At 29.8% G+C, this 20,155-nt stretch overlaps 1 protein-coding gene across 6 annotated transcripts in view; it reads left to right on the forward strand.

Moving 5' to 3' along the window:
• Positions 1-19,674, forward strand: part of LOC125042058 (organic cation transporter protein-like) — a 119,915-nt gene extending 100,241 nt beyond the window's left edge. For all 6 annotated transcript variants that reach the window (XM_047637540.1, XM_047637555.1, XM_047637547.1 and 3 more), the window contains 4 exons: positions 6,369-6,448; positions 8,779-8,960; positions 14,566-14,702; positions 15,895-19,674. In XM_047637540.1, the coding sequence (XP_047493496.1) occupies positions 6,369-6,448; positions 8,779-8,960; positions 14,566-14,702; positions 15,895-15,988 (493 nt within the window). In that variant the 3' untranslated portion in view covers positions 15,989-19,674. The remainder of the gene's footprint in view (positions 1-6,368; positions 6,449-8,778; positions 8,961-14,565; positions 14,703-15,894) is intronic.
• The last annotated feature ends 481 nt before the right edge of the window (positions 19,675-20,155 follow it).

Genomic DNA, 20,155 nt, shown 5'->3' on the forward strand with positions numbered 1-20,155 from the left:
TATTTTTATAAAATTTTTTACAAATATTAAATATATTTTAAATATATATTTTTTTAATATAATATATTTTTTTTTTATATATATTTTTTTTTTTATTTTAAATATATTATTTTTTATATTTACAACAACATTAAAACACACACCAAACACACACACAGTTAACCACCATAAATTTTAAAAACAAAAACCACACTGAAAACACACCTATAACTCACACCAAACACACACACACAAAACACCCCCACACATAAAACCCAACACCAGATACCACACACACACACATATATACACACTAATAAAACACACACACACAAATATACACACACACATATACACACAACCACACACACACACTTAATACACACCACATAAACACCACACACACATATATACACACACACCATACACACACACACACACTATATATACACACACACCATACACACACACATATACAACACAAAACACACAATATTCACACACACATAACACACACACACACATATACACACACACAAACACACACACCAATATCCCACAACACAAACACCACACACACACATCTAACACACACACACATTTTACACACACACACACATATAACACACCACCATATACCACACACACACACAAACATATTTTACACACACACACATATAAAACATACACACAACACACACACACAGATACACACACACACACAAGATACACACCCCACATACCCACACAACACACACACACACACCATATATACCAAACAAAACACACACACACAGATTAACACACACACACACAAAATACACACACACCGATACACACACACACACACAAAACCCCACACACATATACACCACACACAACACATATTAACACACACATATACACACACACACACATATATACACACACACACATACACACAACTTTAACACACACACACATAACACACACACACACTATAACACACACACATACACACACACACACACACACCATATATACACATACACACACACACATATAACACACACACACACACACACCATATATACACACACACATATTACACACACACTAATAACACACACAAACACACACACCTATAACACACACACAATACACACACACATATACACTCAACACACACACACAATATCACACCCCACACATATACACACACAAAAACCACACCAAACCACACACACACATATACACTCACACACACAACACACACACAAAAACCCCACACACACACACAAAACACACACACAAACAACACACACACCCCACACACACCATATACACACACACACCACACACACACACATATATACACACACACAACACACCACACATAACACCCACACACACACACACACAATAACACATACACACACACACACACACATACCCACATAAACCCACACAATACCACACAACACCCCAACACACCATATATACACAAACATACACAAATAAAACACACAAGATACACCATACCACACAACAACACACCACAAAACACAAATAATACACAACCCCATATACCCCATATATATATAAACACCACATATACACACACTACACACACCCCACACACAAAACCACACACCCACAACACACATACACACACCCTCACACACAACACACCCCCACACACACACCCCACAACACCACCCACACACACACAAACACACCCCACACAACACCCACATACACACTCCCACACACACACATACACACACCCACACCACACACCCAACACTCACCCACCACACCAACACCACCCCCACACACACACACTCCCACCACACACACAAACACACACACACAATATATACACACAAAAGATAACACACCACATATACACACACACACACCAACCACATACACACACCACACATATACACACAACCAACAGAAACTAACACCCACACACACCATCCACAAACACAATATATAAATATATATAGAGCATATATATACATAATATTCATATTTTTTATTTTTCTATGTGTGCAGGTTAATGTTAGAATTTGTTCAGTGTTGTATCCTGTTGTTGTGTCAGTGTGTGTCTGTGTGGTGTCTGTGGTGTTCTGTGTTTGCTGGTGTGGTCCAGTGTGTGTTCTTGAGTTGTGTGTAGTGTGTTGTGTCTGTGTGTGTGTCCTGTGTGTGTGTCTGTGTGTGTGTCTGTGTGTGTCTGTGTGTGTGTCTGTGTGTGTGTCTGTGTGTGTGTCTGTGTGTGTGTCTGTGTGTGTGTCTGTGTGTGTGTCTGTGTGTGTGTCTGTGTGTGTGTCTGTGTGTGTGTCTGTGTGTGTGTCTGTGTGTGTGTCTGTGTGTGTGTCTGTGTGTGTTGTGTCGTGTGTCTGTGTGGTGTCTGTGTGTGTGTCTGTGTGTGTGTCTGTGTGTGTGTCTGTTGTGTTCGGTGGTGTCTGTGTGTGTGTCTGTGTGTGTGTCTGTGTGTGTGTCTGTGTGTGTGTGTTTTGCTGTGTGTGTGTCTGTGTGTGTGTCTGTGTGTGTGTCTGTGTGTGTGTCGTGTGTGTGTCTGTGTGTTGTGTGTGTGTGTGTGTGTGTATGTGTGTGTGTATGTGTGTGAGTGATTGTGTGTGTGTGTGTGTATGTGTGTGAGTGATTGTGTGTGTGTGTGTGTGTATGTGTGTGAGTGATTGTGTGTGTGTCTGTGTGTATCTATATATATATATATACATATGTATACAGATATACATACATATATATATGTAATGGATGTATGTATGTATATGTGCACACACACACACACACACACACACACACACACACACACACACACACACACACACACACACACACACACACACACACACACACACATATGTATATATATGTATATATATGTATAATTATGCATAATTATGTATATATATGTATATATATATGTATATATATTTGTATATATATATGTATATATATGTATAGATATGTATAGATATGTATATATATGTATAGATATGTATATATATATATATATATGTATGTATGTGTATGTATGTGTGTATATATGTAATATATATATATATATATATATATATATAAATATATATATTTAAACACACACACACACACACACACACACACACACACACACACACACACACACACACACACACACACACACACACACACACACACACACACATATATAGTGCACATACATATATCCATTGAGGTATATCATATAAGTACAGAAATTTCCTTGGATATGCAGTATCTTTAACTGTTAAAATCAAAGATCAGTAAAAGCACTCTGACTTCCATGATTTTATTCCTCATCTCATTTCATCTTTGATTGTTTTTGTAAGTATTTTTTGTTTTGTAGCTTAGAAATACTTTCTTATAGTTGTCAATTATGCCATGTCTTCTATGAAACCTCTTTAAAGCAACATCAGAGGCCAGTAAACTTTAGATTTTATTTAACAAAGAAGTTTAAATTTCATCAGCCGATAGATCAATATCAGACAGTGATGATAGGGGAAGCATTGCTGTTGTCTGTATACACTATTTGGAATGTTTAATTGATTAACTCTTATCTTAAGTGCAAGAATGTGAAGTGCTGATATGCTGAAATTCATTTACATTATGTTGCACATTTTTTTTCTTTTTATCATTAGCAATAACAGTCATGATTATGAGGATAATAGTAACAGCAGTAATGATATTGATCATGGAAATAATGATTCTTCGGTCACTTATAGATTTATTTATTAACCTATCAGAATATAAGGAAAGTGCTTAGGCATGTAAAAGTTTTAGATTTATTGGTTTGTAAGGGGAAGGAAAATTTAGGATAAAATATCCTTTATAGAGATGCTTTTTGATGCAAATATGGCTTCATCATTAATAAGAATGTCCCAGTGCCGATGCATATGTGATTTTACTAAAAAATGTTTTTTTTTGTTTTTTTTAAGATACATGAATTATGATCAAATAAGACTGTACTCTAGAGAGATGCTTTAAAGAGGTTTCTTTTTGTGTGATATCATAAAGTGATTAATCTGTTGTGAATAGCTAAAAGAGAATTATAACTTTCATATTCATGGGTAAAGAAAAAAATTGGCAGTAAACTAGCCACTGATCATCATATTCTGTAAACAGCTGTATGTATATCAGTGGCTGTTATCACTGCTACAAATTATGTGTGGAATATTAGATGCTACAAAGTTCTGAATATTAGAAATTATGGTTATCATCTTTTTTAGCTATTCCTCATTTTGAAATAGAGTATTAAATACTCATTTAACTAATAATTAGCTACCAGCAAACAAGGGGGATACCACACCAAGACACCAAATATCAGTCTCACTATTAGTTTTTGTTTAGATTTAAACCCAAATCAAATTATAAATTTTTTTGGTATTTTGGTGTAGGGATAAACCTATAGTTTACTGGTAAGCATCAGAAAGTAACAAAGTATTCAAGAATAGGGACATCATGATATTTATCAGACTTCAACAGTACAAAATTTATTTAGTTTTACTATTTGATTCTCAGTCATATCTGTCTACAGTCATCATTCATTCAGGCAGAATCATTACCTGCATTGTTCATACATAAGCACAGCAAGCAGCAGCAGCAGTGACAGCATGTGCAGATTCTGATACAGCAGATGTAACAGCAGCAGCAGCAACAGCAGCAGCAATAGGAGATTCATCATCAGCAGAGTAGAAAGAACCTTCCCTCATCCTCATTCTGTCTGAGCATCACTCTATCATGCCTTTTCATCTTCCAAATACAACTCTTAACAGTCATTCCTTTGTCATTCTAAACAGCTTTTATTTCATCATCACCTCATTTTATACCTAGCAAGTTTGTCAGTATACATACACAGACCCTTAGTTCAAGTATTTTACTAAACATTCATATTCATGCAAAACACGGAGATCCATAAGCATAAAGTTTCACTGATCCATCAACACCATGCACATATATTCTATTCAAAGGTATATAAAGATCTCTTTATGATCAGTCACATTACGTATACCTCTTGTGGAATTAAAAGGTATTACAGACTTTGAAAAGAGTAAAAGCACTACTATTACGTAAGTTAAATGTAAGTTAAACATAGTATTATTACAGTATAGTGCCTTAATCATTTAGTTTTACTAAAAGTTTTCAGTTGGATAGATAAGAAACAGAAATTCAGTAGTTTTTTTTTCTTGGAACCAAGAACCTTAAGTTATTATTATCTCTACCATTATTTTGAGTTATCATAGCCAGTCAACTTGTTCAGACGGTATTTTGAGTTATGAGGACTAAATTTTTTTTTTTTTTTGTGAAATTCACTATACATTACTCTTACGAATTATCATGACCAACTACTCAAAAACTCACATGCCAACCTAGTGTTATAGTTTTGTCTAAAAACAGTTTTTATTTTTATTTTATTTTTGTTATCCTACTTGAGAATAAGAAGCTGTCATACCCAGACATCCTAAAAGTTCTCATGCCTTACCACTGTGAAAGTTATCATGCCCAACCATTCTGAAAGTTATCATGTCCAACCATTCTGAAAGTTATCATGCCCAACCATTCTGAAAATTATCATGCCCAACCATTGTTATGCAAGTTATCATGCCCAGCCATCTCTATGAGTCAACATGCTCAGCCACCCCACAGAAAAGTCATTGTTTCCTGAACACTGGAGACAGTGGGCACTGCTATTCTCCAGTTGTCATGTAAACTGCTCATGAACGTCCCGAAGGTCACACTCACTCTCCTCCTTGCTTGTGGTCTGCACCAGTTATTTCTTGATACATGCAGTTCACTTGAGTCTATTGGCAAAAGAACGAATCAAATCTGATAGATTTAAAATAGATGATGCGTGGAGGATACACGTGGGGCTCTCCTGAAAAGAGAAATGTGTTGTTAAATTATTCATGTGTAAATCTAGATATTCTCTGGCTATCAATGCTGAATTTGTAGTACTCTTGTGCTTATTATTATTTATATTTTTATATATTTTTTATATATATTATAAGTAACCATGTTTCAGATCGGAAACACAGTAGACTGAATTTTCTATGATAGAAAATTTCTTATTTTTTATTACATATGAAAATTTTAAAAATAATTCAGTCATTTTAACTACCTTCAAAGCTAAAAATTTATTTACTCCTCTGTGAGTACTGATAAGAGTACCAGCTACATGATCCTCATTATTGAGTGTCAGAGAATAATGTAAAGCTTACAGTTTAGTCACACATTATCCTGGTCAATAAAGAACTGGGAACCTTAAGAAGACAAAGTCACTTGATCCGGGTCCTGTCTTAAGAGGTGACCAAGTTTAATAAGGAGAGCCCTGTAGGTTGTTACTGAACGTGATAATTCCACAGAATGGGCAGGAAGGGCACGCTCTCCTTTGTCCTTTTGCTCGGCGGCGTCGCTTGCTTCGTATCCGGATTTATCCCAGAAGGTAAACCCTGTGGGCATACGGCAAACCTCATGCCCACACCCACGCCACCCTGCCCACGCAAAAGCATAATGGTATCTGTATTATATTAACATTGCCAAAACCTTTCTTTCATATCAGTTAGTGACTCTATTGAAAATCGAAAGTCTGTTGTGTAACATGGGTACACGTTTACAAAACTCAGTAGTCACTCCTGTAATGTAATTTTAGAGTTATGATATGTTAATTTGGTATTCTTTCAGCACTCCATAGGCATTTTACCATTTCTGAGATAATGTGTAGTTTCCTCTAGGATTAATGCACACCTCAAGGATTATATTGTTTAATTTTGATCAGATGTAATAATTTTCTTCCAAGTTATCTTACAGCCTTGTTTATACGTACATTAAATTTTTTTTCATAAGAGCAGTACGGTGGAAGTTTAAGGTGCTGTTTTATTTTAGGCTTTAGCTCTGCCCATTTATGCAATATTTAGATCTCGAGATTAATTAGAGGAGTGTTCTCATAGAAACCCAGTTTCAAATATGTGTGAAGGTGATCTTTGTGTGAAGGGAAATGGGAATAGATGCAATCAGACTTTAAACAGATTATTTAATACTAGAGTCTAACAAGAGACTGATATCAAAGAAGTGTTAAATGCCATTATGTGGAGCGTGTTCCTGTTATTTTGTGCTGGAAGAAGAGATTGCCTGTTGTGGATAATGTAAACCTCAGTATGTATGTTCATTCAGTTTCATTTTAGAAAATATGCATTGCATAGAATACCAAAGCACAAAATAACTAAGGCGTGATCAATTGAAAAAAAAACAAAAAAACATCCGGCACCAGACAGAAGAGCCCTCAAGTAATTTCACATCAGTATTAATTAGAATAGATCCTTAAACATAATTTGTTTTTGTTTTTTTTCTATATGACTAGGATAATTTTATTTGAGGATTATTGAAATTGATTAGTTCATCAGTTAGATTTAATTTAATATGTATTCTGAAAATAAATTGGGTTCTTCATAAGTGGCAACACTGGTAAGTATAGGTAACAAGCAGCAATTTAGTGTTCAGATTATGAGGCCCTACAGTAATTCTGCGAGAGACTGTAAACATTGGAAAGGATTTAAGAGAGTTTCATCTCAGTGGAAGTTTTAGTGATCTGGGCTGCCCATTAACCACAGATTGTTGAAAAGGCAATCTTGAGTGAAACCTTTGAGACTTTTAAAGGTTTACCGTTTTTTAAGGCTTACTGTAGCAGATCCTCAAATGTTACAACTGGTATCAGGCTAGATGGTGGTTATAAATTTGGCTGGATCCTTGGAGATTACAACTTATATGTTTGTTATCAGTTGACAGTAGATGACAGTTTCTATTGATTATATTCTGGCTGATCACAAATTTATGTTCCTATTTATTTACCATGTTAGTGATATTCTTACCAAAGTTATGGTTATCATAATGTACATATATATTTATTATATATATATGTATGTATATATATTTTTGAAATGTATTTTTAGTTCATGGACAAAATATGCTATCATTAGTCTTCTTTCAACTGATTGCATCATCTTGACTCCTCAAGAATATCATATGGAAATTTTGCTTTTTTATGAACCTCTTCCCCTCTTCAACTCTGCTTACTTTCAGAAAACTTGTAAAAATTCATATACATGGATGACAGTTTAGTTTTATGGTTATTGTCCTTTTTGCATTTAAGAGACTGGACAAAACCTCTCAAAATTTATTGCAGATAGAAACTTTACAGTAGAATATGCATTTCATAATAATTTAACCCTGCTGGCATATTGTTTCTGGAAGACAAAAAACGAAATGTGTTACCACTTCTGAAGATGGGAAGAGATACAAGAAGTTCAAATGCAAATGAAGAATAGATGAATTTGTCGTTTGCAAGCACTCTTTATATTCTAAAAGCTGTAATGGATATTGCTTGTTAAGTATCAGTAAACCCATTGACTACATGTGCGCTGATATTTTGAAACTAGTTATTTGTCATTTTAATTGGCAATAACTTGGACAGACAAGTAAATTTACTTGCTTAAATTTATGGTAATAAATTACAACTACGGGGAAGAAGTGTGATCATTTTCAAAATTTTGCAGCATTCTCTTTCATGGATTAACCAACCTTTTCTTCAATTGTAAAATTACCTTGAAAACAGTGTAATCCCCTGACAACTTTTAAGAGCTTTAGAGATTATAAGAATTGCATGGAAACGATAATACCCTCAAACCCACCATCTTTACTGAACCGGTGTAATAAAGCTTTTCTCTCGCCCATATTTTTTTCTAATATTGGTTTTTCTCTGTTTCTTTTTGATGATAGACTTTGGAGCAGTAATTGTGACCCTGAGCCTGGTGGGTAAGTTCGGCATAGCAGCAGCCTTTGCCATTGTGTATGTCTACTCTGCTGAGATTTTCCCAACGGAATACAGAAGTGTCGGCATTGGTGCTTGCTCTATGTGTGCTCGCATTGGAGGAATCATTGCACCTTTTGTTGCTTCACTGGTAAGATTTTTATGCTTTCATTTATTATCATCATTATCATTATCATTATCATTATCATTATGCATATATGTATATATGTATATAAAATGTTCATACATATATACATATATACATATATATACATATATATATTCATATATATATTCATAGATTCATATATATTCTTATATTCATATATATACATATATACACATAAATATATACATATATACATTTATATTCATATTTACATTTATATACATATATACATTCATATACATATATACATTTATATTCATATATACATTTATATACATAAATATATTTATATATACGTATACATTTATGTACATATAAACTTTTATGTACATATATACATTTTTAATATATATACACATTTATATACATATATACTTATATATGTATTTATGTATATTTGATGTATATATATGTATATATGTATGTATATATGTATATATGTATATGGATGTATATATGTATATATGTATATGGATGTATATATGTATATATGTATATGGATGTATATATGTATATATGTATATAGATGTATATATGTATATGGGTGTATATATGTATATGGGTGTATATATGTATATAGGTGTATATATGTATATAGGTGTATATATGTATATGGATGTATATATGTATATGGATGTATATATGTATATGGATGTATATGTATGGATGTATATGTATGGATGTATTTATGTATATGGATGTATATGTATGGATGTATTTATGTATTTATGTAAATGGATGTATATATGTATTTATGTATATGTATGTATACATGTATTTACGTATATGTATGTATATATGTATTATGTATGTATATATATGTATTATTTATGTATATATATGTATTATGTATGTATATATATGTATTATGTATGTATTTATATATGTATATATATTCATGTATATGTATATATACATATACATAAATACACATACATGATGTATATGTATATATATGTATTTACGTATATGTATTTACATATATGTATATATATATGTATTTATGCATATGTACATATATGTATTTATGTATGTGTATATATATTTATGTATATTTCTATATCCATTTAGGTGTATATTTCTGTATATGTATATATATATGTGTATGTATATGTGTATGTTTATGAATATATATGTGTATGTATATATATATGTATATGAATATATAAGTGTATGTATATTAATATATGTGCTGTATATTGTATAAAAAATTACATCATGTGTATGTATATGTTATGTATATAGATGTACATATGTTATGTATATTAAATGTTATTATAGTACATATGTAGTATGTATATGTATGTATAAATAGTGTACATATGTGTATGTATAAAGATGTATATATATGTACAGATTTGTATGGTATATTATGTATATTAATATGTACATATTGTAAGTATATGTATGTAAAATTATGTAACATAGTGTATGTATATGAATGTAATATAATGTACATATGTGATGTATATGTATGTTATAATATTGTACATAATGTTATGTATATGTATGAAATATATGTACATATGTTATGTTATATGTAATGATAATTTGTACAATATGTGTATGTATATGTATGTATAAATATGTACATTATGTTATGTATATGTATGTATTAATATGTAACATATGTGTATGATATATGTATTATATATATTACATAATTGTATGGTATATGTATGTATACTAAATGTACATATGTGTAAGTATATGTATTATAATAATGTACATATTGTATTATATGTATGTAATATATGTACATATGTGTATGTATATGTATGAATATATATGTACATATGTGTATGTATATGTATGTATATATATTACATATGTTAATGTATATGTATGTATATATATGTACATAATGTATAGTAATGTATGTATATATATGTACATAGTGTATGTAATGTAGTATGTATAATATATGTACATATGTGTAATTATATGTATGTATATATATGTACATATGTGTTGTATATGTAGTATATAATTACATATGTGTATGTAATATTATGTTATATATAGTAACATATTGTATGTATATGTATGTATATATATGTACATATGTGTATGTATATGTATGTATATATATGTACATATGTGTATGTATATGTATGTATATATATGTACATATGTGTATGTATATGTATGTATATATATGTACATATGTGTATGTATATGTATGTATATATATGTACATATGTGTATATAGGTATATATGTAAATGCATATGTATATATATGTGTATGCATATGTATATATATGTGTATGCATATGTATATATATGTGTATGCATATGTATATATATGTGTATGCATATGTATATATATGTGTATGCATATGTATATATATGTGTATGCATATGTATATATATGTGTATGCATATGTATATATATGTGTATGCATATGTATATATATGTGTATGCATATGTATATATATGTGTATGCATATGTATATATATGTGTATGCATATGTATATATATGTGTATGCATATGTATATATATGTGTATGCATATGTATATATATGTGTATGCATATGTATATATATGTGTATGCATATGTATATATATGTGTATGCATATGTATATATATGTGTATGCATATGTATATATATGTGTATGCATATGTATATATGTGTATGCATATGCATATATATGTATATGTATATGTGTATGCATATGTATATGTATATGTATATGTATATGTATATGTATATGTGTATGCATATGCATATATATGTATATGTATATGTATATGTATATGTATATGTATATGTATATGTATATGTATATGTATATGTATATGTATATGTATATGTATATGTGTATGCATATGCATATGCATATATATGTATATGTATATGTATATGTGTATGCATATGCATATATATATATGTGTATGTATATGCATATGTATATGTATATGTATGCATATGCATATATACATATGCATATACATACACATATATATGCATATGCATACATATACATATACATATGCATATACATACACATATATGTATATGTATGCATATGTATATGTATGCATAGGTATATGTATGCATAGGTATGCATATGTATATGTATGCATATGTATGCATATGTATATGTATGCATGTGTATGCATATGTATATGTATGCATGTGTATGCATATGTATATGTATGCATGTGTATATATATGTATGTGTATGCAAATTTATAAATATGTATATATATGTATGTGTATGCAAATTTATAAATATGTATATATATGTATGTGTATGCAAATTTATAAATATGTATATTTATGTATGTGTATGCAAATTTATAAATATGTATATATATGTATGTGTATGCAAATTTATAAATATGTATATATATGTATGTGTATGCAAATTTATAAATATGTATATATATGTATGTGTATGCAAATTTATAAATATGTAGATATATGTATGTGTATGCAAATTTATAAATATGTAGATATATGTATGTGTATGCAAATTTATAAATATGTAGATATATGTATGTGTATGCAAATTTATAAATATGTAGATATATGTATGTGTATGCAAATTTATAAATATGTAGATATATGTATGTGTATGCAAATTTATAAATATGTAGATATATGTATGTGTATGCAAATTTATAAATATGTAGATATATGTATGTGTATGCAAATTTATAAATATGTATATATATGTATGTGTATGCAAATTTATAAATATGTATATATATGTATGTGTATGCAAATTTATAAATATGTATATATATGTATGTGTATGCAAATTTATAAATATGTATATATATGTATGTGTATGCAAATTTATAAATATGTATATATATGTATGTGTATGCAAATTTATAAATATGTATATATATGTATGTGTATGCAAATTTATAAATATGTATATATATGTATGTGTATGCAAATTTATAAATATGTATATATATGTATGTGTATGCAAATTTATAAATATGTATATATATGTATGTGTATGCAAATTTATAAATATGTATATATATGTATGTGTATGCAAATTTATAAATATGTATATATATGTATGTGTATGCAAATTTATAAATATGTATATATATGTATGTGTATGCAAATTTATAAATATGTATATATATGTATGTGTATGCAAATTTATAAATATGTATATATATGTATGTGTATGCAAATTTATAAATATGTATATATATGTATGTGTATGCAAATTTATAAATATGTATATATATGTATGTGTATGCAAATTTATAAATATGTATATATATGTATGTGTATGCAAATTTATAAATATGTATATATATGTATGTGTATGCAAATTTATAAATATGTAGATATATGTATGTGTATGCAAATTTATAAATATGTAGATATATGTATGTGTATGCAAATTTATAAATATGTAGATATATGTATGTGTATGCAAATTTATAAATATGTAGATATATGTATGTGTATGCAAATTTATGAATATGTATATATATGTATGTGTATGCAAATTTATGAATATGTATATATATGTATGTGTATGCAAATGTATATATATGTATATATATGTATGTGTATGCAAATTTATGAATATGTATATATATGTATGTGTATGCAAATGTATAAATATGTATGTGTATGCAAATGTATATATATGTATGTGTATGCAAATGTATATATATGTATGTGTATGCAAATGTATATATATGTATGTGTATGCAAATGTATATATATGTATGTGTATGCAAATGTATATATATGTATGTGTATGCAAATGTATATATATGTATGTGTATGCAAATGTATATATATGTATGTGTATGCAAATGTATATATATGTATGTGTATGCAAATGTATATATATGTATGTGTATGCAAATGTATATATATGTATGTGTATGCAAATGTATATATGTGTATGTATATGCAAATGTATATATGTGTATGTATATGTATATATGTGTATGTATATGTATATATATGTATGCATATGTATATATATATGTATGCATATGTATATATATATGTATGCATATGTATATATATATGTATGCATATGTATATATATATGTATGCATATGTATATATATATGTATGCATATGTATATATATATGTATGCATAGGTATATATATATGTATGCATAGGTATATATATATGTATGCATAGGTATATATATATATGTATGCATAGGTATATATATATGTATGCATAGGTATATATATATGTATGCATAGGTATATATATATATGTATGCATAGGTATATATATATATATGTATGCATAGGTATATATATATATATGTATGCATAGGTATATATATATGTATGCATAGGTATATATATATGTATGCATAGGTATATATTGTATGTATATATACACATTGCTCCTGTCTACATCCCAAATATTGGGATGCCATCACTGATCAGCCTCATGATAATTCTGTTATATGAATGAAAAATATTATATATATGTATGTATATCTATATATATATACATATGTATATAAAGATAAATTGTCATTGAAAGAAGCAATTATCATATTTGCTGTATATTTTATATTACAAAGTTTTGGAATATGTTAACGGTCCCCTTATATTTTGTAGGCACACACATACAAGCCACTTCCTCTCCTTGTCTTTGGAAGCCTATCAATAGTGGCTGGTTTATTGGTGGTTTTGCTGCCAGAGACTGTTGGCTGTGAGCTGCCGCAAACTATCCCAGAGAGCGAGAGGTTTGGCAGGTAGGTCTTTTAACAACAGGGAATCGGTTACTTGTCTGTGGGTAAAAAACTGAAGAGAGAAATCAGTGAGTGAGTGAGTGAGTGAGCGTGTGAATGTGTGAGTGAATGTGTGAGTGAGTGAGTGAGTGCATGAGGTAAGTGTATGAGCGTGAGAGGTAAGTGCATGAGTGAGTGCATGAGTGAGCGCATGTGGTAAGTGTATGAGCGTGAGAGGTAAGTGCATGAGTGAGCGCATGTGGTAAGTGTATGAGCGTGAGAGGTAAGTGCATGAGTGAGCGCATGAGTAAGTGTGTGTGTGAATGGATCTCTGTAAGTACATGTGAATGTGATTTCATGTTATGCATTAGTATGTTGGAGTTCATGTGAGTGCATGTGCATGTGAATGCATGTGTGTTAATGAACATGTGTGCAAATGCATGTACATGTGTGAGTGAGTGAGTGCATGTGTATTGTGTGTGCATCACTGTATGCATTGTCTGTTTGTTTCTGCATCCCAGTGTATGAGTATATGAATATAAATTTATTTCATGTTTAGCATGAGTATGAACAGTGTCAGAAAGGGAGTGTCAGAGAATGTGAGAAAGGGAGTGTCAGAGAATGTGAGAAAGGGAGTGTCAGAGAATGTGAGAAAGGGAGTGTCAGAGAATGTGAGAAAGGGAGAATGTCAGAGTCAAGAGCATCAGAACAGAGAATGTGAGACAGATCACTGCAGAGCTTAAGTATCAGAAGGTCGCTGTCAAAGGGTGACAGACAATACCCAAGAGAGTGTTAGGGAGAATGTAAGACAGATGAATAAATTTTGTCTATATTTTCCGTGGCAAAAATATCATGCATTAGATTAAGTACTGACATATAAAAATGATTTTTTTTTTGTTGCATATTGTATTAATTTTATAAAGGTGGAAATTTTTATCTAATAATATTTTGTTTGTTCAGTTCAGACAACTAAAGTGATATCATAAATGATAATTTTATTTTTTTACATAGAATATAGGATGGAAATGCCAGAAACATAAACGTTGATAGAATATGCATTGCCTACATTCCTGAAATGTGTTTGAGGAAATGTCTATCATAACAAGTGAATTCTGTTCAAGGTGCAGTAACATGTGGATGAAGCAGAGTAAGCTAAGTAAATAATGACTACTTAGCAGTACTTGATCTGCAAATTAATGGTCATTATTTTTTTCAGTGATCAGTCAATATGGTATTTTTCATGCTGTGGGAAGAAGCGTAGTGAGCCTGTCACAGAAGAAAATACAGCAACTGAGGACCAGAGGGTTTAATTGCTTTTGCCAATCACAGGAATTTGAATTTACCTGGACTGATAAGTATTCTACTTTTAAGAAATGGATATGTATAAGATCTTATGGAAAGTCTCTATGCTTATAGAGACTATTTTTTTTCTAGGCATTTTCACTTTACTCTGGCCACCATCAGTCTGCATTGTTTTTAATTCCATGAATTTGACAAGAGATGGAGTGAATAATTAGAAATGTGTCTTTTTCATAGTATTATCATATGGACCAATATTTGTAAATCCTATCTATGAACATATTAACTTCCATGTCTGGATTGTTCTGGTAATTCTAGATAATATAATTTATCAAAGGATATTTTTCCTTGATTATAGGAAGATAGGTGTTTTTTATCCTTATTAGGATGTTAGAAATAATTTTATGATAGACTGAAGTACTTTTTTAGTACTGGCAGGAAATGTGTAAAATAAGTTTTATATATCTTTTTTATCAATGTCACTTAGGAATTTAACTTGGGAAGCCAATTGAAAGTGAGAGTATGACCAGTGTGAGTACCAGAGACTTTTAATTAATGAAGTTATATTAGGTTTGAGAGATGATTATATGATTTTAATCAATGAAAAAAACGGTAACACACAGAACTGTACAACATGAGATTAATTGTAAGAAAGGTGTAATACTATTTTATATATCTGATTGCATTTAATCAAGATATGCACAAAATTTAACAGAAAAGTAATGTAACTGGATATTGAGTTTTACTGAAATAAACTACCTCACTCAGTCTGAGAGGACTGGGATTTTTTTTTTTAAAAGTAAATCATCAGAAAAAACAATAACATTAGTATTTATGAATTATATATATATCTATGGTGATAGGGGTATTCAAGGAATAGAAAACATTACAGAAAATATTCATGTATGTTGATACTGATGAACAAATATGTACATCATATGATTTTCATTGCAAATCGAGTATAATTTCATTTTCCCTTTTTAAGGAATCGTCGTCAATTATTTGGAAACTTTAAGTGTTGAAGTTAACCAATCCTGTCAGTGTCAGTGAAAGTAGGATCTAGAATCTGTCCATTTTTTCTAATATGTAAGGACAAACTCTGTAATTCGAAATATAATGAATTGCCTTCGCATTGTTAATGGTATTTTCCTGAAGCTGAAGATGTTGATATTTGAAATTGATAGTCACACCCAGATGCACAAGATCTTGAAAAAAAGTGGAATAATAATAAGTTAAATTGATTTTGGTTAACTCAAAGTTTAATGTCATTTCACTTGCATTTAACATGATAACTTCCCTACAGTAGTATCCACAAACAATCCTTTCTTACTCTGTAATTCAATATGTGAGTGTTACTTTTTTTTTTTCTTTATACTGTCATAGCTTGAAAGTTGACATACTAATCTCTATATGATAATCTTGTAATACTCATTTGATTTTTCTTCATAGTATCTATGTATGACAATGTTGTTATTATTGTTTTAGCTAGTAAAAATTAGATAGACATGGTTGAACCAGGGTGTGTGTATAATATATATATATATATATATATATATACACACACATATATATATATATTACCTGGATGCTGTAAAGCCTAGAGTAGTGCTCATGTAATCAATGTGACTCTGCTTATTATTTTCTTACTGTATTCTTCTTTAATCAGATTGCTCAAGTTTATTCAGCAAAGTTGATTTTTATTTCATTTTTTTTCATTGATTCCAAGATTGAGGCTTATAGTTACCAATATAGGATTATGTGGTAGACTGTTACTTCACTTTAAGATAATCAAAAACAATTTGTACTGTAGGATACTATTATATTGTATGGTAGTCGTCTTGCCACTGCATCATCTGTAATTTTGGGTATGATATAATTATTTTTAATTGTTATAGGGACAACAATATATGAGATCATGTGATGAGAAGTCAGATATATTTTGACTTTACAGCTTAAAAGACAATATCCTTTAGCTAGCATTTACATAATCGGAATTGGAAAGAATTCCAGTGATTCTGTGCTGACAATTCAGTATCTTAGTGTGATATTTACATTTTATGAAATAATGTTAATACTTTGTTGGCCAAGGTTTTGGGCACCTGTTGTATATTCTGGTGTATGTTAGCAGCATTTTATATTTCGTGAAATTATTAAGTGGAACTTCAGCTTCTTTAATTTCTTTACAAACAATCATGTAAGTACACATTCTTGTGCTTAGTACATTCGACCAATAATGCTTGTAGTTTTCCATGGTCTTTAGGAACAGTAGAACAATCTTCTATTGAATTAATATACAGGCACAGTACAGTACAGTTTGTGTGCAGATACAATATGTACCATGTTTTAAAGTAATGTTATTTGATGACCCACTGTGATAGCACTAGAGGGTGGAACTGCCAAGTAATTTTCATACTGATTCATACCATAATGTATTCAAGAAAATTGGTGATAAATAACATGCTAAATTACCTTTTTACTAGTTGTTTGTAATGCTAATATGATATTTTGAAGATAAAGCAAGAAAAGCAAGTGCGATCAGTGAGAATTATTTAAGAACATAGTTTCAACTCCAGTTTAACTTGTAGGCTATTTTTAGATAGTGTATATAAACAGATCCTGCTTTAAATAAGTAGCCTCTAATGCAGTGATGCTGTTTGTAAAATAATCAGATGATATCACTTTACCCAAGTGTTAGTTTTAAATTAGATTATGTCAATGAAACTGGGAAAATACTACATTCAAATACTTCAGAAGAAAGTGATTAATCATCCGATGTTTTTAATCTGCTTTAATAGTGTTTAAAATCACATTTAGTGGTTTTAAGATTATAATATTTTCAGCTTTGATTTGGACACAAAGAATCATGAACATTGATGACGGTATCTGCTATTTTTCGCAATTTTCATTTGCAGTTGTTATCACACTCAAAATGTCAGGTTGTCCTGTATGTTTTATGGTTACTGATAGGTCATTATTTGATCACATTGAAAGTACTTCTCTTTTTGTATGAGTTAAAAGCTAGTGATATCTATATGTACCATCAGTAATCTGACTTTGTGAAGTTACAATGATGTTACTATTGTTACACTATACTAGTTAAGAATTCTTTGAGAAGGGAACAAGGGATTGTACCTGAGATGGTTTTAGTGGACATTTTGTCAAATATTACAATTTTGGTACTATACCACTGGAGTGAAATAGTCATTTCAATATTTTTGTTATTTTTAGAAGTCAATAAATTATTATTGTAAAATAGTTTTAAAGTGGATGTGATAAATATGTGTTTTAACACATTCAATTTAACTTTCATAAAGTAAAACAATATAGTACAGTATTACAATAATGATGTATGTTAAGAAATTCTTTTATAGAGAATCCAAATGTATGGGATGCAGTAACATGTTACTAAATTGATTTACAGAGAATTCTAGGGAAATTTAGAAAATTCAATCCAACCTATTTGCCAGGTATAATACAATCTAGAAAAAATTCTCTTAATAGAATTTTACAGCCTCTTTTAAATATTTTCTACTTGTTTTTTTTTTTACATTCTGTCATTTGTCTTTGTTTTAGAACGTAATTAAACTGATTATTTTCTAAAATAAACTTTATTTAGATACAATAGACTGACATGTTATTTTTAGAATTAATGCTTGCAACTATTACCTGCAATATTATATTAAACATATAACTGAGATGTTATGCTTTTTATTCGATTCCAAGACATACTCGAAACTGCCTTTTAAAAAAAAATGACTACAGTATATTACAAACATCAGTTGTTTTTAGAGAAATAAAAATATTGATAAATGAGAACTGTTAGACCAGGTGTTCTCATTTTCTTCATGAAATAAGTGCCTATCTTTGAATTATACCATTAACCTGTGTGCAGATTCATTCACAACAGATTACTATAGAGAATGCAATGTATTAATGCTATTTCATACATACTGGTAACATGCAGTATATCATCAAATAATTGATTTTTTTTATGTACTGTGAATATAATCCTCTTTACATTATACAAGCACCTTGAATACTGCTGTTACTGAACATAACATTTTCAGAGATATCATAACCTCAAAGATATGCATTATCATTTTTTTTTTTCTCATTTATAAAGTGACAGTTTTTGTTAACAGTTCAAGGCTTAAGTTTGAGGAAAGTATTTTGCAAAG

The sequence above is a fragment of the Penaeus chinensis genome, chromosome 3 (genome assembly GCF_019202785.1).
Source record: "Penaeus chinensis breed Huanghai No. 1 chromosome 3, ASM1920278v2, whole genome shotgun sequence".
NCBI lineage: Eukaryota > Metazoa > Arthropoda > Malacostraca > Decapoda > Penaeidae > Penaeus > Penaeus chinensis.